The 26,146-nt window shown below is 37.8% G+C and overlaps 1 protein-coding gene across 1 annotated transcript in view; it reads left to right on the top strand.

Moving 5' to 3' along the window:
- GNAI3 (G protein subunit alpha i3) overlaps window positions 1-19,968 on the top strand; it is a 38,941-nt gene extending 18,973 nt beyond the window's left edge. Inside the window, exons 2-9 of the mRNA XM_065877376.1 lie at window positions 2,196-2,238; window positions 2,354-2,495; window positions 7,212-7,369; window positions 9,394-9,522; window positions 12,665-12,794; window positions 13,358-13,511; window positions 18,447-18,660; window positions 18,751-19,968. Coding sequence (XP_065733448.1) covers window positions 2,196-2,238; window positions 2,354-2,495; window positions 7,212-7,369; window positions 9,394-9,522; window positions 12,665-12,794; window positions 13,358-13,511; window positions 18,447-18,637 — 947 coding nt within the window. The 3' untranslated portion in view covers window positions 18,638-18,660; window positions 18,751-19,968. The remainder of the gene's footprint in view (window positions 1-2,195; window positions 2,239-2,353; window positions 2,496-7,211; window positions 7,370-9,393; window positions 9,523-12,664; window positions 12,795-13,357; window positions 13,512-18,446; window positions 18,661-18,750) is intronic.
- Window positions 19,969-26,146: the final 6,178 nt, after the last annotated feature.

Below are 26,146 nucleotides of genomic sequence, written 5' to 3' on the forward strand. Positions count from 1 at the left end.
AAGTCGTTTACTGAGATGAGATACATGGTGGAGCAGGGTTTGTTTGAGGGTAAGGGTGGGGAAGCAGTAACTCAGTTTGGGCATTTTAAGTTTGAGTTGTCTACTAGAAATATAAGATTTATCAGGTAAGTAATTTAGATATATGCGTCTGGAGCCAAGGTTAGAAGCCAGGGTATAGATTAGAGATCTAAATTTGGGAATCATTAGCACAGAGGCAGTGTACAAGAGCTCTGGAGCCAACCTGTGTGAATTCAAATTTCAGCTTTGCCACTTACTGACTATGTAGTGGTGGACAAATGAATTTGTCATCTGTCTATAAAATGGGGATAGTAATAATATCTACCTCACTGGGTTATTGTGAGGATTAAATGAGTTAACACAAGTAAAGTGTTTAGAATAGTGTCTGGCATGTAGTACTCACTAGCTGTTAACTCTTACCAGTTTATGAGTGGTGTTTAAAACCATGAGGTTAGATGAGATGACCTAGAGAATGAATTTAGATAGAGAAAAGGTCCGATGAGGGAGCTCTGAAGCAATACAACCTTTAGAATTCAGAGACAGGAGGGAGGGCACTGAGAAGGAGTGGGGTAGGAGTCAAACCAGTAGGATGTTGCATCTAGAAGCTTGCCTAATGAAGGAAATATTTCAAGAGAAATCATCAACTTGGACCAGTTCTGCTTGAGAGTTTGAGTAAGATGAGGACTGAGAATTGACCATTGGATTTGTTAAGATGGAAGTTGTTGGAGACTTTGAGAAATGGGTAGAGTAGTGCGTATGAACACCTGATTGGAGTGGGTTAAGGAGAGAATTGGGGGAAAGAATTGAAGAACATGTATATAGACAACTCATAGGGGTTTTGCTATGAAGAGGAAGAGAGAAAATGGAGTGGTAGCTAGAGGAAGATTTGTGGAGTCAAGGAAAGGTAGGAAATGGGGTGTGTTTGTGTTGATTTTAAGATGGATAGTATAGCAAGTTTGTATAACGAAGAGAGTGACCCAGTGGGTAGAGAAAACTTGATGATATTGGAGTGACATGGGACAATTGTAGCAGCCAGGACCTTGAATAGGTAAAATGAGGTGGATAAGTAAGTGCACAGCCTCCAATTGTGAACTCTCTCCAGCGTTAGTCTTAGACAGTGGCAGAGATAGTTAGTTCATCCACTGATAAAGGTAGAGATTAATGGAGGTGCAGATAGATTGGTGGGTTTGGTTATGGGAAAATGAAATAATTTTTTCAGAGTGCTTTACTTTTTCCAGGAAGAGGGTGGCAGGATCATTAGCTGAGAGTCAGAGTGGGTAGGGGTTTGTAAGGTTTGAGAGAGAGGAGGTGGTGTCAGATAGGCATCTTGGAAGGTGGGAGAATGAGTTGACTAAGGAAGTGCAGGTGGAATGTCAAGGAGTTCAGGGGGCCCATCTGACATTTGTGGTTGTTAAAGTGATTCCAGCTGGCTGAGGAGGGAAATGTGGTCTTGAGGGTGTATACAGTGGAAAAGTGATAGGGACAATGCCTCCTCTGTTGTGAACTCTTCAGTCTCATGGCTGAGAGGATTGCTGCTTCTTAGGTCCATGGATGTCGACAGAGGAATTAATAAAAGTGAATAAGCCAAAAAAATCATTTCATTTTTGCCTATGTTCAGTGTCTGTGTCATTCATGATGTTTCATGTAGAGCAGCGGTCCCCAACCTTTTTGGCACCAGAGACCCGTTTCATGGAAGACAGTTTTTCCACGGGAGGCAGAGGGGAGGCAGGGGGATGGTTCAGGTGGTAATGCGAACAATGGGGAGAGGCAGATGAAGCTTCACTTGCTCGCCGCTCACCTCCTTCTGTGCGGCCTGGTTTCTAACAGGCTGAGGACTGCTGTCAGTCCACCGCCCAGGGCTTGGGGACCCTGGATGTAGAGGATGAGTTCCTAGAGGTGTTTATGTTGCCGTATCTCCTTTAGAGTGCCTACGTTACACAGGTGATAATCAAGATGGCCCTGGAACACCTTCAGTGAATTATATTTGGTTGCTGTGTTATATAAAGTAAAATCTCTACTGGAGAAGCTTTGTAGTTTTTCCTGATAGATAGAAAACCTCACCAAAGTTTTCCCTAGGACCTGTGGTTTCTGTTAATCTGGAATTATCACTTATGTTGATTTCATACTTTTGAGCTGGATTACAGATGAATTCAAAGTCTGGCTTTCTTCTGTTTCAGGTGCTGGAGAATCTGGTAAAAGCACCATTGTGAAACAGATGAAGTAAGTTGGAACGTGGTCTTTTGTAAAACTACATTTACTCATAATGCATAAAAGTCCGTAGTGTCTTTTCATTTTAGGTCCATGCTAATGATTTGTGGTTTTCTTCTTTTTAAAGAATCATTCATGAGGATGGCTATTCAGAGGAAGAATGTAAACAATATAAAGTAGTTGTCTACAGCAATACTATACAGTCCATCATTGCAATCATAAGAGCCATGGGACGGCTAAAGATTGACTTTGGGGAAGCTGCCAGAGCAGTAAGTGTATCTCATTTCCTCTTTACTTGCTCTTTTTCAGTAGATGCAGTTAAACCCAATTTGCTTCATGTGTTAGGGAAATAAATTTAGGCAACAAGCTAAGTTGTAGTAAAGTACTGTCTGCTCATTTGAGACATGTTAGCAATCTACTTAAAGAGATATTAGATTACTACCACAAAGGTAAGTCTAGGAAATGGGATTCTGTGGATATACTATAGGTTTTTGTGGTAACTGTTTTATTCACTTGCTTCTTTTACAGCACTGTTGACTTTTATAGTAGTAAATTGAAATAATCTAAGAGAGGTTGTCATGATATGGAGCTCTGCTTTCTGAGATGTAGAGATTAAAGGCAAATATCAGTGTCGCAGAATAAACTTGGTAAGGACATGAACACTAAGTCTCAATTTTAGAGGCAAATTTCCAGTATTCAAGAATAACTATATCCCTATACTATGTTGTACTATAGGCTATAGAATTGGATTATACCATGTCCTAGTATAATTCTTGCACATGTCAGATATTCAAAAGTTGTATTGATTGATTATAATACTTAGTGGGCCCTAAAGGTCTAGTTTATAAATTAGGATGTTTGATGCAGTGGGGAGAGAGCCAAAATGAAAGTGGATGATTTTTTATATCATCATCAGCTAAATTCCAGGAGAAGGCTGGGAATGTATAGAACGCTTTCCTAGAACTAAGAGAGTCATCAGCTGTGTTCAGTGTCATACTTAGGTACTATGGGCAGTAAAGGCAAGTGACTTGGAGAGACTGCCTGGAAAAGCAAAGCCTATATGTCTGTGAAGTAGCTTAGGAACTCTTCTAAGCAACTCTCAATTTCTCAGATGTAAATTAATATTCAGTAAATAAGTGAGGAAATTCTTGGAGGGAAAAATAATAGAAGGATGGTTCTAATTGGATAGTATTAGATTAGGAAGACTAGAGGTGCAATAAAGGAAGGGCAGCTAGAGTGAGGGTTGTAAAATGATTGGCGAGAAGAGGAGCAAAAGAAGAAATGAAGAGGAATGTGTGGGGCATGACTTCTACGTTTTTGTAAAAGGGTTCCATATCACAAAAAATCAAGAGACTTTTTCTAAGCCTCTGAGCAGGAAAAATGTGATAGCTAAGGCAAGAATAAACAAACTCTTATTTTTGTCTTATTCCTTCTATCCCCTCTCACAGCTGCCTTTCTTCTTCCTTTTTCCTCCCTCTTTCTACCAGCTCTTTCTTGTGTTCTTACTTTTTTCCTCCCTTTTCTCATTCCTTCCTATCACCCAACTCTGTTTCTCTGTTGTATTTGCTGTATCCAATAATTGGTTAGTAATACTGTATTTATTCTCTTCCTTCTCTTTGTTGGCTTTTTCTCCATCTCAGTTATTTACTTATTTTCTTAGTTTCTTCCTTTTTGAGTTCTCACCCTCTGTCTGACCGCCTTTCTGCCTTTTGGCCATCCCTCCTCCTTTCCTTTCTTTCCACTGTCAAATTAGTTGTTATTAATCATTGGGTCCTATCATTCCTTTGTCACCAGATGTAGTTGTCATATTCTGCCTTAGTCTGTTCAGGCTGCTGTAATAAAGTACCACAGATTTGGTAGCTTATAAACAACAGAAATCTATTCCTCACACTTCTGAAGGCTGGAAGCTGAGGTCTGGGTGCCAGCATGGTTTGGTTAGGGCCCTCTTCCAGGTTGCAGACTTCTTGCTGTGTCCTCACTTGGCAGGAGGGGAAGGGATCTCTCTGGGGTCTCTTTTATAAGGGCACTAATCCCACTCATGAGAGCACCACCCTAATGACCTAATTATCTCCCAGAGGCCCTATTTCCTAAAACCATCACTTGGACATTAGGATTTCAACATAAGAATTTGGGGGCGGACACAAACATTCACACCATAGTATCCCTCCTCCTTTCATTTCTCTTTTATGAAATCAGTATCATTAATCTCTGGGTCCTAACACTCCCATGTCACCAGATGCAGTTGACATTATTAATTCCTTTCAGGCCTCCTGAATCACCTAGCCTAGCCCTCCAGCATTCACTCATCGTAATCTACAACCCTGTTTTTGAAGTCTCTCTTTTCCTTTTTCATATGTAAGGATTTATATTTATAGCTCCTCTTTTATCCTCCTCTAGTTTTTTACAGTTGTCTGGAGAGTGAATAGAAAAGCATAAAGCTGGGTGTGGGATAGGTTGCTTTTTCATGTCTGCTTAAGGGTGGAGGTATGAAGTTCACTGTAAAGAGGGGCCTCTTTATCGACCTGTAAAAGAGGGTTTATTATGGGCAAGCAGGAGTAGGTCTGTAGAAGGGGTTAAGTGGGAAGGGAAAAATGTTTTGTCCTAAAACTTTACAAAGTCAGGACAGCAAAAATACGTAGCAGTAGCTCTCTCTCTGTTTAAAAATTTCTAAAATTAGAATCATGGTATTAAAAAAAACAAAGCAATACTTATTGAGGTTTTGAATACCTACATGTGTATAGATCAAATTTCAGAACCAAGGGACTATAAAGTCATTAAATGTTAAATAAAGTACTATTCCATATGTGTAGAAGGACATGCCCACTGTTGAGTACATTGCCAGTTTGTGTAACTTTTCAGCTTTTCTCATTTGTTCCTTTATCAAAAATTTTTATCTCTAAAAAGAGACGAGGGGAATATAGATATTAGATGAAGTTTCTTAGAGATGATTGGGTCTAAAGTATTCCTAGGAAGAATACTGGAAAGAATCTCAAAGGAAAAGAATATTACTCAGCAAAATCTATTAAGGCTGAAGATCCTGGGTTCGGCAAAATTAATTGGAGTGCGCTATGGTTAGTTTTGGTTTCTTTTGCTTAGGTGGATGCACGAGTTTTGGGAATACACAAGTCTTAGGAATTTTTGTTTGCAATTTCACCTGTGGTCTGAAATGCTTTTTGCGTGCTAGTTTATTGTCCTAATGACTATTTATAATACAATTGATTGCTCCCCTTCCCCCTTTAAATCTTCTTTACCCAGTATATGTTTTTCTTTAGTAGTTGCATTTTTATGGTTATTTGGAAATCTCCTGAGGCAGATAAATATTAGATTTGAGGTGGGAAAATCATCCCATGAGACCTATGTTTATTTTTATAAACTATCTGACAAGTAGTGCTGGGTAGAATAAAGCAAAGCAATCACAATTCTCAGCCCTTTCTGTCCTCTTTACCTCTCACATAACTTAGTTTTAAAAACCGTAACAAGGGCTTCCCTGGTGGCGCAGTGGTTGAGAGTCCACCTGCCGATGCATGGGACACGGGTTCGTGTCCCGGTCTGGGAAGATCCCACATGCCGCGGAGCGACTGGGCCTGTGAGCCATGGCCACTGAGCCTGCGCGTCCGGAGCCTGTGCTCCGCAACGTGAGAGGCCACAGCAGTGAGAGGCCCATGTACCGCAAAAAAAAAAAAAACTGTCACCACTTATAAAGCTATGTCTGTGACTCACAAAGTTTTGATCAGATCTCTGTGTTACTTTCTTCTTCTCCTTCTGCCTTTCTCTCTCATTTAGAGGATTATTATACCTTTGGGGAGCGTAGAGACTGAATTATTCCCTTAGGGGTTTGTTTCCCCTACTAGATTTCCAGACTTCTTAAATGCTTCAGTCTCTTCTTCTTCCTGTTCCTCTGAGATTAAGAAGGAAAAAGAGAACAGTTTCCTTAAATTTGATTAATGTTTTACTCCCTTTGACGTGTTTAGACTTTACCTCTTATGTGCTAGTCTTTTCATTTCTATTTTTATTGTAGGCTTCCTTTTTTTTTTTTTTTTTTTTTTTTGGCTGTACGTAGGCCTCTCACTGTTGTGACCTCTCCCATAGCGGAGCACAGGCTCCGGACGCGCAGGCCCAGTGGCCATGGCTCACGGGCCCAGCTGCTCCACGGCATGTGGGATCTTCCTGGACCGGGGCACGAACCTGCGTCTTCTGCATTGGTAGGCGGACTCCCAACCACTGCGCCACCAGGGAAACCCTGTAGGTTTCCTTTAACAGAATGGGGATGTGTTGCATGTGCCTGTTTCACAGACAGATCAGTTTTTTTCTGTCAAAAAAAAAAATCATGGGCTTCCCTGGTGGTGCAGTGGTTGAGAATCCACCTGCCAATACAGTGGACACGGGTTCGAGCCCTGGTCTGGGAATATCCCACATGCCGCGGAGCAGCTGGGCCCGTGCGCCACAGCTACTGAGCCTACACTCTAGAGCCCGCAAGCCACAACTACTGAAGCCCGTGTGCCTAGAGCCCGTGCTCCACAATAAGAGAAGCCACCACAGTGAGAAGCCTGCACATCGCAACGAAGAGTAGCCCCTGCTCGCCACAACTAGAGAAAAGCCTGTGCGCAGCAATAAAAACCCAATGCAGCCAAAAATAAATAAATAAATTTATTTATTTTTTAAAAAAATCATGAGTAACCAGGATGGGGATTTGTAGGACATTCAGAAGAGATCTTTTCAGGGGATGGTGGTATGTGAAGAAGTGGGAGTGGGAGTGAAATCATTCTTCAACTCTGCTCTGCACTTCTAACTGTAGTGGAGAGAGAAGGGGGACAGACTTCATTGTAAATTCTCTCAGACTGCACTGCCAGGAAAGGCCTCTTTCATACCTCTTTTAAGTAATATAACATATAATGTATATCTCTGTGTGTGTGTTAAAGAGACTCTTGTCAATTCTTTAAGAAATGGAGAATCATCTGTCTCTCTCCTTTAACTGCTTTCTTCAGGATGATGCCCGGCAATTATTTGTTTTAGCTGGCAGTGCGGAAGAAGGAGTCATGACTCCAGAATTAGCAGGAGTGATTAAACGGTTATGGCGAGACGGTGGGGTGCAGGCTTGCTTCAGCAGATCCAGGGAATATCAGCTCAATGATTCTGCTTCATAGTAAGTAATTTTTCTCTGTGAAATGAAAACAGAAAATAATTTGGTGACCCTAGTGAAAGTTCAGTGCCCATTCTTAAGGAAATATTTAAGGAAGAGACACTTAGAATTCTGTAGGATCCCTTTATAAAGGTTGTTTCAGTTTAGGGTTATAGAGCCGTTGGTCATTTTATATGATTTGGAGAAAAGTATTTCCTCTTGGAGTGTAAATGGGAGACTTTGCATCATGAAAGTAGCTCCGTGGTCATTTATAGTAAACAAGTGAAAGAGGAGAGAAATCTATTGCATCTGAGTCCTGGATCTCTTCCAACTCAGTAGGTTCCCTCTGCATAAGGGCTTTGCATTGATTGCCAGCTAGCAAGGGAAATTAAAATTGTGATATCCCTTTCATGCACAGCTCTCTGTGGCTGGGCTGCACTATGGATTTCTCTGGTACTAGTCACCACTTATAAATCTTTTGCCAGATCACAATAGTAGACTTTGTATAGAAAGAGAATGTTGAGTCTTAGAACGAAGTTGAAGCACCTATTTGTTAAGGAAATTCTCTAGGGTTACATAGTTTTAGAGAATTTGTATTGATAATTAATACTTCTGTGAAGCTATTACATGTTGTCCTATATTGCTTCTTTTACAGTGTGTTTATTTATAAGACCTATATTCAGAATGTGTGGGGTTTTTTTCTTAACCTGCTTTTGGGGGGCTTGGTGAGTTCTTTTTACTTGTATCCATCTCCATACTAAATGAAGGCAGTTCTAAGCGTTAAGGTATTTTCTCCAATATTATATTTTCCTGCTTTTCCTGTTATTCTAGCTCAAATTATTATAAAAAGATGAAATGATATTTGAAAAACTTAGCTTACTTTTTAAATGAAAACTTGACTTTAGAAACATTTCAGGATTCTTGCCCATCTCAATAATATTTTTCAGTTGCAGATGTTGGTAGTTTAAATAATTCTCCCAGTAGTCATCAAGCTAGATTGTAATTTCTTTTAACATACATTCAGTAAGCTCTGAATCCTCTAACTACACCTGAAGACACATGATTTATAGAGTTTTTTTTCATAATTGTTGATCTGAGGTTGACTGATTCCTTAACATTAATGATGGTACTTATTTTTATAGAAGATCATTGAAAATTCACTTATTATGGTATCACCTATTAAAAAAAATCTTTGGGAGCCCTGAAATTGTGAAGAATTTAATTTAGCTTTGAAGCAGTTTTTAAATTATTCCACTGAACAGATGAAGTTTCTTTGTAGGTATTAGTTTTTGGCTTAGATTTAAAAAAAAAACCTGTAAACTTTTCTGTTTCATGAATGAAAACAGGAAATACTCATTCTTATTGAGCTAAGTAGTTCTTGTTAATTTTAGTAATTCAAACAGCATTTTCTAATATCCTAGCAAATGTTTAAACATACAGATGACCCATTAAATGTCTGAGGGCTTTTGTTTTGGTTAGGTTTTTGTACCGTGCAGTGCACAGTTGATTTAGTATTAAATTTCAGGAATCTTTATTAAGAATAGCATTTCTATGTTTTTTTTTTATGTTTATTTTTAATTGGCTTTCACAGTTTAATTTTGGTAGCATTAAAACCACCTTTTTTTTTTTTTTTGCGGTACGCGGGCCTCTCACTGTTTTGGCCTCTCCCGTTGCGGAGCACAGGCTCAGGACACGCAGGCTCAGCAGCCATGGCTCACGGGCCCAGCTGCTCCACGGCATGTGGGATCTTCCCGGACCAGGGCATGAACCCGTGTCCCCTGCATCGGCAGGTGGACTCTCAACCACTGTGCCACCAGGGAAGCCCAAAACCACTTTTGTGTAGTGTATATAAAACCTACTTTAATTGTCCTATGCTAGGTTCATTTTTTTCTCATTATCTTCTGTGATACTGAAGATCTGATTTGTTCTGCTACTTTAGTGACAGGTTCAGAACCTGCTTTTGGCAAGGAACTAGTTTAGTCTGTTGACTTGCTGTGCACATGGTTGGCTTCATTAAGTAAAAATAAATATGTATTTTACTTACTTAGTTACCTAAATGATTTGGATAGAATATCCCAAACCAACTACATTCCAACTCAGCAAGATGTTTTGCGGACAAGAGTGAAGACCACAGGCATTGTGGAAACACATTTCACTTTCAAAGACCTGTACTTCAAGTAAGTCATTAGCTTTTTTCTAGATATGCCAAACACAAATATCTTTCCTTTAGTTAGTATCTCTTAATCAGGGTAAAATTTCTGTAGGCAATATTCTTTGATTTAGAAACTTATAATTATATTCATTAGCCAGTATTTGTTTAAACTGAATGGGGTCCCAAACATTTCTTCTTTCTCCAAATAGCATCAAGTATATTTTCCATTTGGAGGAACTTAAATTCAAAATTAAATTGTAACTTACCTATCAATAAAAGTAATCATATGGTTACCAATTTATTTTATTTTTAATTTTATTTTCAGCTGCTTTTTTATTGGAATCGCCAAAACATGTGTTGAATGTTTGTTGTTTAGAAGCGTAACAACAATACTAAAAGGATAGAAAGCTAGTGTTTTGGTTTAGTTTATATGGCTTTGTTCTGACATTTTGATATTAAAATAGAAATGCTTTTCTCACCAGTGTCAATCCTTTCTTACTGGATCGCACTTCTCTCTCAGTTTACTGGAATGAAGCTAATACTGTCATGGCCTTTGACCGATTTGTGCACAGTATCATGCACAACTTAGTTCTTAATACAGTACAGAATGGAATATCGATCTAGGGATAGAGGTATTTTGTGGAGGTATGATATAATATAAACAATTATTGTTTTAGAGAGAGAAGATTCTAGTATTCTAATACAGAGGATTTTCTCATCAGCACTAGTAATTCTAGAATACGCTTCAGCTTGTCTCTGTGTTAATGGTCTTTTGTAAATAATAGAACTGTCTTTTTGGTTCTTGTTTTCTGCTTTTATGACCTTTGAGATTAGGAGTAAACTTTCCCCCTTCAGTATATGATGTCCTTTTTAGCTACTTCATTATGCTTGTATGTAGAATGTGATATTCAGCATTGTTGCATGCAAATGTAACTTCTAGTTCAGATTCTCTCAATTTTTTTTTCTCTGAAAAAAATTGCTTCTTAGGTTTCGCAAAACCCACACAGAGTTTAGGTATTACTACATACTAGTTGAGGTCTTGAAATCTTAATACACCAAAACAGATTTGAAACCTGATGCAGGAAAATAGCAGTTCAGCTGAATATTTTTAGAATAGACGAGCTGCTTATCATAGTACTGATGAATTTATTTAACAAGAATAGCAGAGTCTCCATGGATTATCACCCATGAAACCGTAGGAGTGAGATGTCTCTTGGTGTGCTATAAGATTAGTAATCCATTCATAATTATATGTCATGACCTTTATTTATTTAGTGTGGGAAACTTTTTTGTTGATGTCATAGATTGATCTTTAGTTAGGTGATTCCTATTGGTCATTTTATGTCAGGATCAATAGCCAGATATAATTAAGGTGCTGCACCCACTTTATTGTTGGCATGTAGATATCTTGTTATGAAGTACTATCACTTCTTCCTTTTCCTCTTCTCTCTAGGCAAAACCACTATCCATTTATTCAAACATTTATTGAGCATCTCCTATATGCAAGGCATTGTGTAATTGCTTACTTGCCTCTCAGTTATGAGGTAATGTCTATAAAATGTTGATCTGTTAGTGAATGATACTGTAAATGTTAATATGTGCGAAAAGCCCACTTTGGGAACTTCACAGTGTTCTGCCAGTTTTATGGCCTTTATAGAAAGAAATGGTGGAGCAAATTCAAATTATGGTATACCAGTGTGTTTCTGCTCTTGAAAGGTCCATGGTGAAATATGTGATGTTAGCTTTCTTAAAACCTATAATATGACCTTGTATTAGAGCCAACTTGTGATTGCCTCATTCCAGGTGTCAGGACTAAAGGTTGAAAAGAACTGGGGAAGATCAAAAGACCAAAAGAAAAAGTTGGGTGATGAAGAGATGAGATGACTGTTCTCTTTCAAACATACATTGAGAAATTACTCAACTGTGTCTTATCTCTCTCAATCTCTAGGGGGAAAATTCTCTGGAAATAGATCCCTAGTCACTGTAGATCTGACACTGAACCAGCTTGGCAGAGTTTAACCGTAAAACATTTTATCATTGTCATCAAATATATATCTTAAGAGTAGCTAACCATTTGTATGCATACCTCCTCAGACCCTAGTACCAGTTAAAAAACAAAGCCGTGCAGGTCCTCCTTTTACTATAGGTGGTAGATGAGGACACTGCTGACAGAAGTTCAGCAGTTGACTCAGGATATCAAGTAAGCACCCCAGAAGGGAGTAGTGGTCTAAAACTGATCTAAGTGGAACATAAAATGTGTGAATCGTTGAGGCTTTGTTGTTTTTAATTAGGTTAAATAAGACTTGGAGTTGGCAAATATTGGTTACATTTTGTGTTTAGGTATTGCATTCTTAGAGTCCTACCATAAAATATAATTTACTTCTTTCTGTAATTAATCTCTAAAATGTTTTCCTTAAAGAAAAATGTATCTCAATTATACCTCAATTTAAAAAAAAGAAACAAACAAAAAGTAAGGAAAACAAAGTTTTGAGTCAGTAGAGTTATGGAAGTAGAATGCAAGTTGGGGATTTATTGTTCGTTTTTTTAGCTAGAGAGATAAACCCTTTTGAGAGGTAGAGTAGTGTTGTGGGTACCAGGTTGGGTGCTGGAGTTAGAGTTCCAGTCCCCATTTGTTAGTAGTGTTCCCTTGGGCAAATTATTTAACATATCTGTGCCTCAACTTCTTCATCTGTAAAATGGGGATAATAATAGTACTGACAGGAGTGTTATGAGGGTTAAATTAGTTAATGTACTTTAAGATGTTTAGTGTCTGGTAAATGTTAGTTATTATTGTTAACTATCTTAAGTTGTATTGTTCAGCTCTTCATTTTTCCTGTCTTTTTTCCCTCCTTCCTTTAATCCATTTCAGTGCTTACTCTGCTGACTTTTGGCACATCTGACACAAGCTTTGATAGTGAAGAGGCTCAACTGTTTATCTAAAATGAGAATTTTAATTGTTCCTAAATTTTATTTTCTCATATTGTTCTCTTTTACATTTAACCACAGATAATTATTTTGACTACATTTTATCTGCTCCTTATTTGTCTTTTCTATTATAAATGGGGTTTTGAATATGCAATAGTGGGAAGTTCCCTAACCAGTTCAGTTTAGGGAGATGTGTGTGTGCATGACCTTGCTGAAATTGTGCTTTCTTTACCCTAACCCAGGATGTTTGATGTAGGTGGCCAAAGATCAGAACGAAAAAAGTGGATTCACTGTTTTGAGGGAGTGACAGCAATTATCTTCTGCGTGGCCCTCAGTGATTATGACCTCGTTCTGGCTGAGGATGAGGAGATGGTATGTTGGAGCTTCTGGTAAATAAAAGGCCTGTCTAATGCAGGCAGGAAACAGAAAATAGCTCTTAGGAAGACTTTGTTCATCCATTTACTCATTGAACCAAAACTTAAAATCCTTAGTTTTTCTCCTTGTCAGTATGATTAGATTTTTCAAAATATTGATCCATGCCCTCTTAAACTTACGAGATAGGACAGCACATTGAGTATGTGGGCAGGATTAAGTCCTCTTGTTAGCCAGTCCTTATTCCCACCTCTCAACCTCTAAGAATTATAAAAATGAGGACTGACTCAGCTTTTGTATCAGTGTCTGACTTCTTTTCATGATTGCCCATCAGCACTTTTAAAACTTCTTGGTCTGGGACTTCCCTGGCAGCCCAGTGGTTAGGACTCTGTGCTTCCACTGCAGGGGGCATAGGTTCAGTCCCTGGTCGGGGAACCAAGATCCTGCATGCCTTGTAGCACGCCCAAAAAAGAAAACAAAACCTTTTTGGTCTGTTGTTCATTAACAGTTAATCTACTTTTACTTTTTTGCTACTGACCTATCATCCTTTGTTTCTTTTTTAGAACCGAATGCATGAAAGCATGAAACTGTTTGACAGCATTTGTAACAACAAATGGTTTACAGACACTTCGATCATTCTGTTCCTCAACAAGAAAGATCTTTTTGAGGAAAAAATAAAGAGGAGTCCATTAACTATCTGTTATCCAGAATACACAGGTAAGGGATCATGAAAGATTTTGTCAGAGGTATACATCTTGAGTCAAAACTGTAGTGACCTTCCTACAGCTGTCTTTTGTTTTGAACATTGTGTGTATCTCCTTATGGAGAGTGTTCACTGGTAGTGGTATCAACATTAAGCATGTGATTAAGACCCCTTAAGTCTAAAGTGTTATTCCAGACATAATTGAGTTTACTGTGTTTATTTTATATTTCTGTCCTCCTCATTTTTTTTTTACATCTTTATTAGAGTATAATTGCTTTACAATGGTGTGTTACTTTCTGCTTTATAACAAAGTGAATCAGTTATATATATACATATGTTCCCATATCTCTTCCCTCTTGCGTCTCCCTCCCTCCCACACTCCCTATCCCACCCCTCCAGGCGGTCACAAAGCACCGAGCTGATCTCCCTGTGCTATGCGGCTGCTTCCGACTAGCTATCTACCTTATATTTGGTAGTGTATATATGTCCATGCCTCTTTCTCACTTTGTCACAGCTTACCCTTCCCCCTCCCCATATCCTCAAGTCCATTCTCTAGTAGGTCTGTGTCTTTATTCCTGTCTTACCCCTAGGTTCTTCACGACATTTTTTTCCCTTAAATTCCATATATATGTGTTAGCATATATATTTCTGACTTACTTCACTCTGTATGACAGACTCTAGGTCTATCCACCTCATTACAAATAGCTCAATTTTCTTTCTTTTTATGGCTGAGTAATATTCCATTGTATATATGTGCCGCATCTTCTTTATCCATTCATCCGATGATGGGCACTTAGGTTGTTTCCATCTCCGGGCTATTGTAAATAGAGCTGCAATGAACATTTTGGTACGTGACTCTTTTTGAATTATGGTTTTCTCAGGGTATATGCCCAGTAGTGGGATTGCTGGGTCATATGGTAGTTCTATTTGTAGTTTTTTAAGGAACCTCCATACTGTTCTCCATAGTGGCTGTACCAATTCACATTCCCACCAGCAGTGCAAGAGTGTTCCCTTTTCTCCACACCCTCTCCAGCATTTATTGTTTCTAGATTTTTTGATGATGGCCATTCTGACTGGTGTGAGATGATATCTCATTGTAGTTTTGATTTGCATTTCTCTAATGATTAATGATGTTGAGCATTCTTTCATGTGTTTGTTGGCAGTCTGTATATCTTCTTTGGAGAAATATCTGTTTAGATCTTCTGCCCATTTTTGGACTGGGTTGTTTGTTTTTTTGTTATTGAGCTGCATGAGCTGCTTGTAAATTTTGGAGATTAATCCTTGTCTTCTTCATTTTCTGAGGCAAATAAAGAATGATAAAAATCAAAATTTTGTATAAATATATTCACAAAATACAAGAATAAGGTGCAGTTACTACACTCAAGAAACTGACATTAGTTGTAGAGAGAGACACACTTGAAGAATTTCATTTTAGTGTAAAATGTTCATTAATAGAAGAGCAGAAGAAGGGGTTACCTCAGTGGGATCAGTGTAGTCTTTTTCTAGAGGAAATGACACTTGGAGTAAGATAGTAAGAGGATGAACTGTAAATCATCAGGCAGACGGGGGAATAAAAACATTTTAGGAAGGGGAAACAGCATATATGAAAATATGGAGTTAAAAATGACATGATTTGTTCTGAAACCTAGGAGGAATTTGGTATTGATGGAGCTTAAAGTGGTGGGGAAGAGTGGTTGGAGAAGTGGGCAAGGATGCTTGTGGAGGGCATTGTATCCCATGCTGAGACAGTGGTGAGCTATTGAAGGATATTCATTGGGGTACATGATGTAGTAGAAACTGATTTAGAAAGATAATGTGATAGATGTCAATAAAGATAGATAGTAGGGGAGTTGAATTAGTGAGGACTCTCTTAGGATGCAAATAGAAACTTTTGATGAAGATACAGGGATATATCATAGAAGTCAAGGACAAGAATGCAGACAGTTCTCAAGAATGCAATTAGAATTAGGAACCCTGCAAGCACTGTCAAGAACCCTGGGAGCACTTCTTTCCCCATCTCTGTTCTCTCTTCTCTGTGTCTCTCTATTCTCTCTTTCCTTACCAACTTTCTCTGCTGCTTAGTTTATGTGATAAAAGATGGCCCTGCCACAGTTTCTAGATCTCCTCCATTTAAAAGACCAGGCTAGACTGGGATTGTTTGGCCCAAGGTTCAGATTCCTAAAAGAGAGAGATTCTGGCCAGGGTTAAGTCAGGCAGAAACCCTTAGTTCAATCAGATGAGGTTAGGGACACAAACATGAGTGCCAGAGCTGTATCACTATGACCTTTAGATCAGAATTGAGTATTTCTAGGAAAGGGGACCTCTTGTTAGCTGAGCAGACACTGTAAATGCTTTATATAGTAAGGTGAAAGGGTGTAGCTAGGGTAAGGAAGTGGGACAAGTCAAAGGTACTCTCAGAGTTCTGTATTAATTGGGTGTCAGTACTGTGATCTGAATTCATATTTAGGAATGTTGGTTTTGAAGTATCTATGGAACATCCTGATGGAGATATCTAACAGATAGTTATATATGTGGCCTTGGAGCTTGGGGGGAGGTTACAGGTTAGTAACAGATATTGATTTGGGATCATGTGTAAATACAACATGGAAATGGATGAGATGACCTAGAGTGATGATATAGAATGAGGAGAGAAAAGAACAGAGTGAGAGTGAATACCAGCCTCTATTGGCAGGAGAAAAAGAAAGGTTTGTATAGGATACAAAGAGAAGAATCTGGAAAGCCAAAGTATCAAAAACTAAGAGGAGAGTTTAAATAGTGAGGAGTGGTCAACAATGTCATATGCAGGTAAGCAAATACATTTTGAAAAAATGGCCTCTGGAGTTAGCAGTCAGGAGATCATTGACTGTTATAGAGAGCATTATCAGTGGAATGATGAGAGCAGAGCCAGGACCAGTGAGTTACTGAGTGGGAAGTGAAGAAATGAAGACAAGTGTAGCCTCCTCTTGAGCAGCTTAGATTACAGGGGAAGGAGAGATCTTTAAATGTTTATGAGCTTAGAGGTAAGATCCTACAGCAAAAGAGAAGTTACAAAAAGTGGATGTAATTGATGGAGCAAGATTTGTAAGCAGGTGGGGAAAGAAGGAAGCAAAAGTCTAGGTAGGATGAATGGATAAACAAATTGGTATATCTGTACAATGGAGTATTATTTAGCTATAAGAAGGAACAAAGTACTGATAATGCCACAACTTTGATGAACCCTATAAACTTTATACTAAATGGAAGAAGTGAAACAGAATAGGTTACGTTTGTGTGATTCCTTTTATATGATGTATCCCAAATAGGCAAATCCATAGAGACAGAAAGCAGTTTGGTTGTTGGTTATTAGGAAATTGGCACAAGGGGAATGAGGAATGATTACTTAATGGGAATGGGGTGTTTTTCTGGGGTGGTGGAAAAGTTTGAAACTAGAGAGAGGTGGTGATTGTATAGCATGTGACTGCACTAAATGCCACTGTATTGTAAACTTATTGCATGCTTTGTGAATTTCACTTCAACTTAAAAAAAAAAGTATAGATAGAGCAGTTGAATTTTGAATCAAAAGGAAGACATCTCTAAGACCAAAGATACAAATAAGTGCAGATATAGATAACTTTTTAAGTGAGGTGGTGGGCTAAAAAGTTGAGATGTAGTTTAAAGCCCCGTGGCCTCTGTTTTCTTAGGGAATTTGGAAATGTCGTCATCTGTTCAGAGGGAGGAGGGAGGTGAGAGTTGGGTAAGTTGATGGAAAGTATCCAAGTTTTAGAATGGGAGAACAATCTTACTTAAGACAAGTAAAGGATTGACATTAATGTTTCAGCTGGGAATCTTCACACATAGCAAAGAGTCCTCAATATCATGTCCATTTTTGGGTGGCGGGGGGTAGGGTGAACTTCCAAGCCTCTCTTCCATTGACTTCATTCTTAAGGATTCTCACAGTCCTGATTTCCCAAGTATCAATGTCTGTTCCTACCAGACAAAAATCTGGTGTTACGTGTTTCAAACATCTGTCTCCTTTAATTTGCAGAGGTTCTGCACATCTCAGTGAATCTATTTCAAGCACCTACCAAGCTATCTTCCTTCTGTTCTTTAAAAAGTCTGTTTAAATAATAGTCATTTCTTTAAGCTTTTCTTTGTTATTTAGTTGTCTTTATATACTTACTTGTTGATATATTTTTGTCATGCTTAATGTCACTGAAAATAGCCCCTAGTTCACAGGAATAACTGTGTATGCTGTCTTTGTTGAGTTTCCCTGGCTCTACAGACAGTTTCTAAGGCTGTTCTGAAGAGTCACAAGTAGATAAGATTGTGTAGGAAGCAGGCGATTAAGAGTGTTAATTACCAATGTTGTTGAAATAGGGTTTAACTTTGGGTCCCCCTCTTTGAAGAAATAACAGATTTATTAGGGTATAATTCACATACCATAAAATTCACCATTTAAACTATACAGTTCAGGCCCCTTTCCCTTTTGCATCTACTGGTTTACCTTTGGTTATTTAAACTATTTCCCTAAGGCTCTGAGGCTAAGTAAGCTCCGTTAAAATTGCAATGATTTTGAAAAGAAGCATGACTTCCCCTTTTGAATTGTTTATTTCAGCACCACTCCAAGGAGCACAAGCTCTCTGACCTTTTAAACAGTTATGTTCTTCTAGAAATGCATCTTCCTACTTCCCTAGTTTCCTTTTATGCTTTCTAGATTTTTTAGCTAAAAAGTCTAAATAAAAGGGAAAGAAACTTAAAGTTTTGTTTTCCTGGATCTTTGTGATAATTTTATTTTACTTATAATGAGATTCTGCACTCAAGAAACATGTAATGATTATAGAAAAATAGAAATCTGTTTATTTCAATTGTGTTATATTTCCTCTCTCCGTAAGTAAATTGTGATGGCCTGACTTAGTTGAGTCCAAGCAGCTGTTTTAATTTGAACTGAGAATATTGGGTGTCTGCCTCAGGTTCCAATACATATGAAGAAGCAGCTGCTTACATTCAGTGCCAGTTTGAAGATCTGAACAGAAGAAAAGATACCAAGGAGATCTACACCCACTTCACCTGTGCCACAGACACCAAGAATGTGCAGTTTGTTTTTGATGCTGTTACAGATGTCATCATTAAAAACAACTTAAAGGAATGTGGACTTTATTGAAGAGTGTGGATGTTAAATAGAAGGTAAAACTTTGAACAGTTTAATTATAGTGCTGTACTGATGTCTCTTGACTTTGTAAACTTTTTCTAATTACAAATGTTCTTCTTTCCTAGTTATTACAGTGTGGAGTGTTGAGACCAGACTTCTTTTGCTGTCTCATTGGGCAGCTGCAAGCATGAACGGGACCAGGGAATGGCAGCGGCATGCAGAATCTTAGTACTCTTTAGCACAATCTTCTGTATTAGGGAACTCTTAATTGACATGAGATGCTAAAGTCAGACATTGGAATTGGAACAGCTGTAAAGTATGATTTGATCATGAAGACATCACTTGGATTTCACAATCTCAGATGTTTAGGGCAGATGTCAAGTTGAGGTGCTGCATTCCAGAACTTCAATATGTAGCTTACTCTTTTTTTTTTCCTTCTCGACAAACCACCAGTAGTTCATTTTTTAAGTTGTTTTTTGTTGTTTATTTTTTTTAATCAAGGGAAGAATAACTTCACTAAATTTTATTTCTTTGTAAAAGAATCTTTATTAAAACACAAACAGTCTTAACTATGCACATGATGTGACCAGATCATCTTGAAAATTTTCCTCTTAGTAGGAACTCTTTGTTTTTAACTCTTGGTATGGTCAGAATATAATATTTCCATAATTACTTAATTCTTTACAATTATTGGGGCTCTAATTATAGCTTTTTTGGATGAAATTTATGTTACTATTCCTGTTCAAAGTACCATTATGGTTTCTAAATGGTAATTACATTGAAGAATTCTGTAGTAAGATTCCAGCTCTTTTTTTAAGCTTATGGTTGAAGGTCAACCTGGTTTATGCTGATAACCAAATTACTAGATAAATGCTGATGTAGTATGATAAAGTCAGCTTCTTGGATACAGACGCACCCAGGGCAGCTGCCAGTTAGAAATGCAAATTGCTAAATTCCAAACAGAACCAGTGACTTTGCTGCTACACATCTGCTAAATTGACCACTTCAATTCTTGCTTGTCCGTCTCAGTCATAGGGAGTTCTGTAAAAGATGCCCCTTGTTTTCCATCTTCCATTGGCTTTTTCTGTTGGGAAACATCTAAAGTGTATTAACAGTGCATGCCTTTACTTTGTAAACGTGGTGCCAAATCCCTGTTTGCCATTGTTTTTATTGTAGCAATGTTCATTGTAGTAATCCTTAGTCAGTACCTTCTTTTGCTGAAACTATTGATTTGGGGACTTTTTTTCCACTTTGTTGTGTGTACAGATTTTAATCTGTTATAGTTGGCAGCAGTATTAAAATGGTGAGTAAAGAGTCCAGGTTTGTTCCTGTTTGTAACTAGTCCTTTCTGGAAGTATTTTCTTCTGTTGTTTTTTGCCCCTGCTGTGTGCTTAAGCCTTTGTCTGAGAATGGGTTTAGGTAGAAGGGTTCCCTGAAGGTGTTAGTCTTTTGGTGTAATAGTATTGTTGAATCTTGGCCTGACTGAGCGTGTTATGTCATACCTGTGTTAGTGATATGCAGTCAAAACTCATTTTCCAGATTTACATTTTGGTTGTGTGGAGAGCTCTATTTACCTCAGCCTGCAGGTCCTTTTGTACAATGTACAGCAAATGTCATTAAATATTGAATGGTCCATTAGGGGAAGGCAAATGAAGAGAATGCATTTTGAGCATTCCAAATCAGTAGTTTGAGTAGTGCCTTTTGGGGTCCGATCTTTTTGGATTGGATTCTATTTCATCTTTTGATGTGACCTTTCACTAGTTTTAAAAAAAAAAAGGTTGGTGGTCATCAAAGCTGGTTCAGAAAGCAAGCCACAGCACTTCAGTGCCTTTATTGGTAGTTTTTTTTTTTCTTTCATGGGAAAAATACAACTATACAGATGGTATAACCGTATTATCTAACAGTTTTTTTTTTTTTTAGGATTGGCAAAACTGGATCTAAAAGAAAGAAAATTATCAGCTTCAATTGGTGATTGACTTGTGCCCACAATGTAAATAGGGATAGTTCTTGTTCATTTTGAATATATCTTTTCCTTATTGTATTGTGTGATATAGGATCATCTGGAAATGAGAACTGGTAGAATGTTGGTTTAACTGTAGTCTTTCTATAGTCTGGGCCAATGGGAATGCGTTGATAACACAAAATAAGGGATAATCCAAAAAAATTAATACTTTGAAATGCATTTTGTATTTTCATTTGAATATGTCTGTCTGATATGTTAATTTTTTAGCCCTTCTGTCAATGAAAAACAGTAGTTTTCCACAAATTTGCCTCTATACCATTTACATTTGTCCTGTGTTTACATGAGGATCACCTCCTACCCCCCCCATGCCAAATAATTTATCAACATGCACATTCCTTAAGGACACAGGGACACAGTTTCAGTCAGTGGTTTTCAAATATGCCTTAAGTCAAAATCACCTGGAACCATCTCAGAGATTGACTCTTGGCTGGTGGACTGGCATTCTGTAATTTTAAGAAGGTGATTCTGATCATCAGCCTTACAAATCACTATTGTATCAATATTTTGAATTAAAAGGTCTTTTCTTACAGCAGAGCCAGAATGTGGGAATGAAACCTCATATCTATTAGCCTGGAGAAAAAGGATTGATGTTTGTAATCAAAGAAGTGAAAAATTGCCTGTGTCTTTTTGGTGGAGAATACTGGAGATTTGTGATGGATCATGTTTCAGAATTTAGGTGCCCAGTCTTTGGACCACTTAAGAAATCAGCACATCTAAGAAAATTAAATTTTAACAAATAACGAACAGTAAACAGACACTAGCAGGAAGGATTGTAACAGTACCTTTATTTTGTTGACAGTCACATCTTCCCCACCTGATTAAAACTCTGGGCTGTAGAATTGCCATCCATTAGGCTCTATGTAGAGAGGAAGTATTCTGCTCCTTAATGGCCAGTCTTCCCTAACCTTATAATTTCAGCCTTGCAATAGATTTCACCTCCTGGCATGAAAATTCCAAGAATTTTTACAGTTATTCGTAAGTAGATCTTGAAATGTCTTTTTCACCGTGGACAGTTTGAATTCTAAACCTCTAGTTCAGTGTATCATACTGATGGGTTGTTATTTTTCACAAGGTGCTACATTCTAAGAATAGATGGACCAAATTTTTAAAAGCTGTTTTCTTCCCTCGTTTATTTTTTATTCTCTTATGTATTATATTTGTGTTTTATTATATGCACATTATGGAGTATTTAGGAATAACTGCTGGTTCTTCTAATTTATTTGCCCACCTGTTATTCTTATATCCTGGCCACTGTTCTCTGATTTGTAGCTGTGGCTTTCTTTGGGCATAGCTTGCCTGACCTGACTAGTTACTTTTTATATTTATCCATTTGCTTAGCATAGTTCTGGAGTTTCCTGTTGCAGAGCTCCTTGCTGTATTGGCAGTTACATATAAGGGAAAGTTAGTCTCTTATCCAATTAAAAACCTGTCTTTGATTTTTTCCCCTTCTAGATGTTCAAAAAACAATAGCCCTCTACTCACTGATATTACCTGTGAAATCTTTCATATGTGACACTGACTTTAAGAACAAAATTATCTCAGTTTCCAAGTACTGCCAGGTAATTTTTGTGTTCCAGTTTAGACTTCAAAGTACAAATCAGAGATCTGACCTGGACCAGCCACAGCTCTCCGTATAACTTTATGGCCACCAAACACAAGAGAAAACCAGGCTGCTTAGAGGCCTGGAACTGAAAGTTGCTCTTACTATGAACTATTAGAAAGTAAAAGATTTAAGTGAGGCGTACTGGAGAACTAAGTTCCAGGATGGTCAAGATCCTTGTTCCTTTACCTCTGTTTAGGTTTTAAATCCCCATTCCCCAGTTTTCTCATAACCTTTTATGAGTTACTTCTGCTGAGGAAAGCATATTTCAGAACAAATCAGGGCAGGATCGTTATTTTCTGATACTATGTCAGGCCTACACCTGGCTTTACTCAAGTCTCTCAGGAATAAGAGATAATATGGAATATTATGCAGCAGTAGATACCTGAGGTGCAAGATTAACATACAGATTCTCTGGCTAAACTCTACTCAATTAAAATGTCTGAGCCAGGTCCTGGGAATATGTATTTTTAAAATAAATTCCTCAGGTGGTTCTGATGCAGCTAACCTGGGCCAATATTTGAGGACAACTGAATAGACCTTATATTAAAGATCAACCCAAATAGTAGACAACATCAAAATCACTAGTGAATGACTAAGTTATTTTTTATTTGCCATTAAGTATAAAGCACCTACATGACTTAAAGTGCCTTTCACCCAGAAAATTAGTATGAGGACTGTTTGGTCAAAGAACATTCCTACATTTTAGACAGAGTATTTCGTTTTTATAGAAAATTAAGGCAAAACAAGAAACTTGGGGTTTCCAAACTTTTGTTTATTTCACTCCATTTATTTATTCAGTGAAAATTGAAAGATATACCAAAGTAAAGATAAAATCCTATGACAAAGGTAACTATGTGTGATAACATGAATATTCATTTACAGTTGGTAGATAAAAGAGCAAAGCTAGCTATAGAATGAAAGTCTTCTTGAGAGGGTTTGGGAAGGGGTAGGTAAGGGGAATGATTGAGGAGTCAAATATAATATAAAATCTTTGTATGCCCAGTGGTATATGTTCTCCCTTCCTGAAATCTAGTGGGAATCAACATGGTAGTAGAAATAATCAAATATTAGTAAACATACTTCTGGGGTACACCATCTCAGTGTGTTAGCGTTCACTAAGCTGTGAGATCTTTGACAGCTGGCATATTAAGTTCTGTACAACCTGGTTTATCCTGTCTTCTTACCCTCTACCCCCACCCCCCAGCCATATTCCTTTGGGTTATCCAAACATTTTTACCGAGAGGCTTGTTTATATGTAAGAGAAAATCCCAGTAGACATAACAAATCGTAAGAAATTACCTGTTTTTTCTTGCTTATGTAAGATGAAGGTCCTCAGCCTCTTATGAGGTTGGAGAGTTGCTTGATGTGCTGGGTTCTGGTCTTTTCCCTGCTTCCAGCTAGCTATGAAGTCTTTCAGTCTTATATCCCTCATCTAAAGACAGACTAAATTATTTCTTCTAGCTGTGATATTCTATGATTCTGATCAAATAGAAATAACACATTTAAAAGTGTTTTGTAAATACTCTTTATGATACTCAAGATTGTACTCCACTGCAAAAAAGGTAACCTAAGACAATACCAACAAATGTATTCATTGTAGCTGGTTGTCTTTTCTCAGCATCACTTTTCCCATATTCATTTCGAAAACCTGAAGTGAAGTTCAACTACAAATTACCCTATATTTTGCGAAGCAGGGTGAAAAGGTCTTTGTTTTGCATTTAAATCCAGTTCTTTATTTTCTATTCAAACTGGTGCTTACTTTTCCATGACCAAAGGAAAGAAAAGTTCCTGCAGTCTGCAGTATATCTGTTTGACCTCACAGAGATGTCTTCACGCGTTTACCTAGCAGGATCACCAGAGGCTCTGGCACACTTGCAGTCCCTGGCCCAACACTGAAGTCCTGCTGGAATCTGTGCTCCAGGGGCTGTGCCGGGTAGAGAGGGAAGTGGGAGGTAAGAGCTCTTCACCCTTCACCACCTTCTCCACCCAGCATGGCCGGCACACTTTGGTCTACGGCACATCTCCAAGTATAGAGTGGTTTTTGAATGCTGTTATTTTTCACCTTGGGGATGGGGCCACCCAGATTTGGACTATTTGGGGTACGTGATTTTTTTTTATCAGAGTAAGAACTGTTACAAGTAAATGTGTCTTTTATAGTTAGACTGAATTTTTGTGCTGCTTTTATTCCTCCTTTAATTGACAGAAACATAAAAGCACATTTCCAATTATATTTTTTCCATTTTTTATTGTGTTAAAATATACATAACATAAAATTTGCCATTTTAATTATTTTTAAGTGTATAGTTCAGTAGTACTAAGTACATTCACATCATTATACATCACCACCATTCATCTCCAGAACTTCTCTCATCTTCCCAAACTGAAACCATACCTATTAAATAATAATTCCCCATTTCCATTCTACTTTCTGTCTTTATAAATTTGACTACTTTAGGTACTTCATATAAGTGGAATCATACTGTATTTGTCCTTTTGAGTCAATCATATTTTTATAAGAAAACAAAAGCAACTGTCATCAGATTTATATGAAATGGAACTTAATTTACATTTGGCTTACTTTCATCAATGTCTAATCATGCAATGCAAGGGAAGTGTGTTACAGTCTCTGCCCTCTAAGAACAGAAAATTATACCTTAAACAAAGCTATTTATACTTTTACTGTTTTATGCTGATTTCACATTCCATTTTGAGACCAATTTGTATTTAGTGTGGAGATGATTTTGTTAAATATCTATGATTTAGAGATGGCATAATTTAAAAATGACCAAGGATTTGTTTGGGAAGGAGCTTAGGAGAATGAAAAAATTGACTTTGATGTTATAGTGTATGGTGGGCTGTTGGTATTACGGTGCATATAGAAAGACCACTGGCTTTCGATTCAGAAGACCTGTTTTGGAGTTCTAGTTCTGCTACTTCCTAGCAGTGTGATCTTGATGAAGACTCTCCACCTCCCTTGGCCTCAGTTACTTATCTGTAAATTGCTAGTGGACCTGGAATATTTTAAGTTTCTTCTAGCTTCATCGTTTTAAGAACTAAGATTGCAGTATGTAAAAATAGGGTTGAGTATTAGTTTCTGACCTATCTTGTTATGAAAAAACAATTTCTGATGATATAAAATTCAACAATATAGTGTAAATTTAAAATGAAGCAAAAGAAGACAGATATAGACAGCAGAGTGAGTATATGGCATAATTTTGGTTTTAAGCTTTCTAACAGCTGTTTTATGCAAAGAGAACTTTTCATCCACACAATCAAAATGTCCATGAGATAAAAATAAGCCAGTTGGGTAGGAGAAGTACCAGTGGAGTTGTCTCTAATAGTATGAGGTTTGGGAACCATCTCTGGGCCTGACAAACAGTAAAGCTGCGGTAAGGATTAATGCCTTTTTTTTGAAGCTTATCCAGAACATTTGAAGTCCTCTTACCTTTACTCAGAGAACATCCCAGTGTTGGCTAAGAGCTTCAGGAAATTGTTTTGACTTTGTTCTGAGGAACAAGAGAATGGATGACCAAGGCCCGCTGTTTTTTATTCTGTGTAGACTCACCAGAAGAGTTTTAGCTTACAAAATATTGTAAGATGAATAACCACATCCTAACTTCAGTAAAGCAGCTGTAGAAGTGTTGCTTCTAAGTACTGCTACTTCCCCATCCAGCCTCAAAGGTAACCTTTTTGCAAAGTGCATATAGGGTGGCTTGTGTGAATTTGTTTATAAACCAGTTAAAAGTTGGGATGTCTACCAGAGCAAAAGAAAACTAAAATACAGCCGTGTTTTATTCTGCTAGAGATTGTTCTACCAGAAGACCTGTCCCACTGGCTTTGTTTTCATGCTAGTACTGTAGGGCAGGTTCTATATGAACATTAATAACCGAGGAGC

This window comes from Phocoena phocoena, chromosome 1 (assembly GCF_963924675.1).
Source record: "Phocoena phocoena chromosome 1, mPhoPho1.1, whole genome shotgun sequence".
Taxonomy (NCBI): Eukaryota; Metazoa; Chordata; class Mammalia; order Artiodactyla; family Phocoenidae; genus Phocoena; species Phocoena phocoena.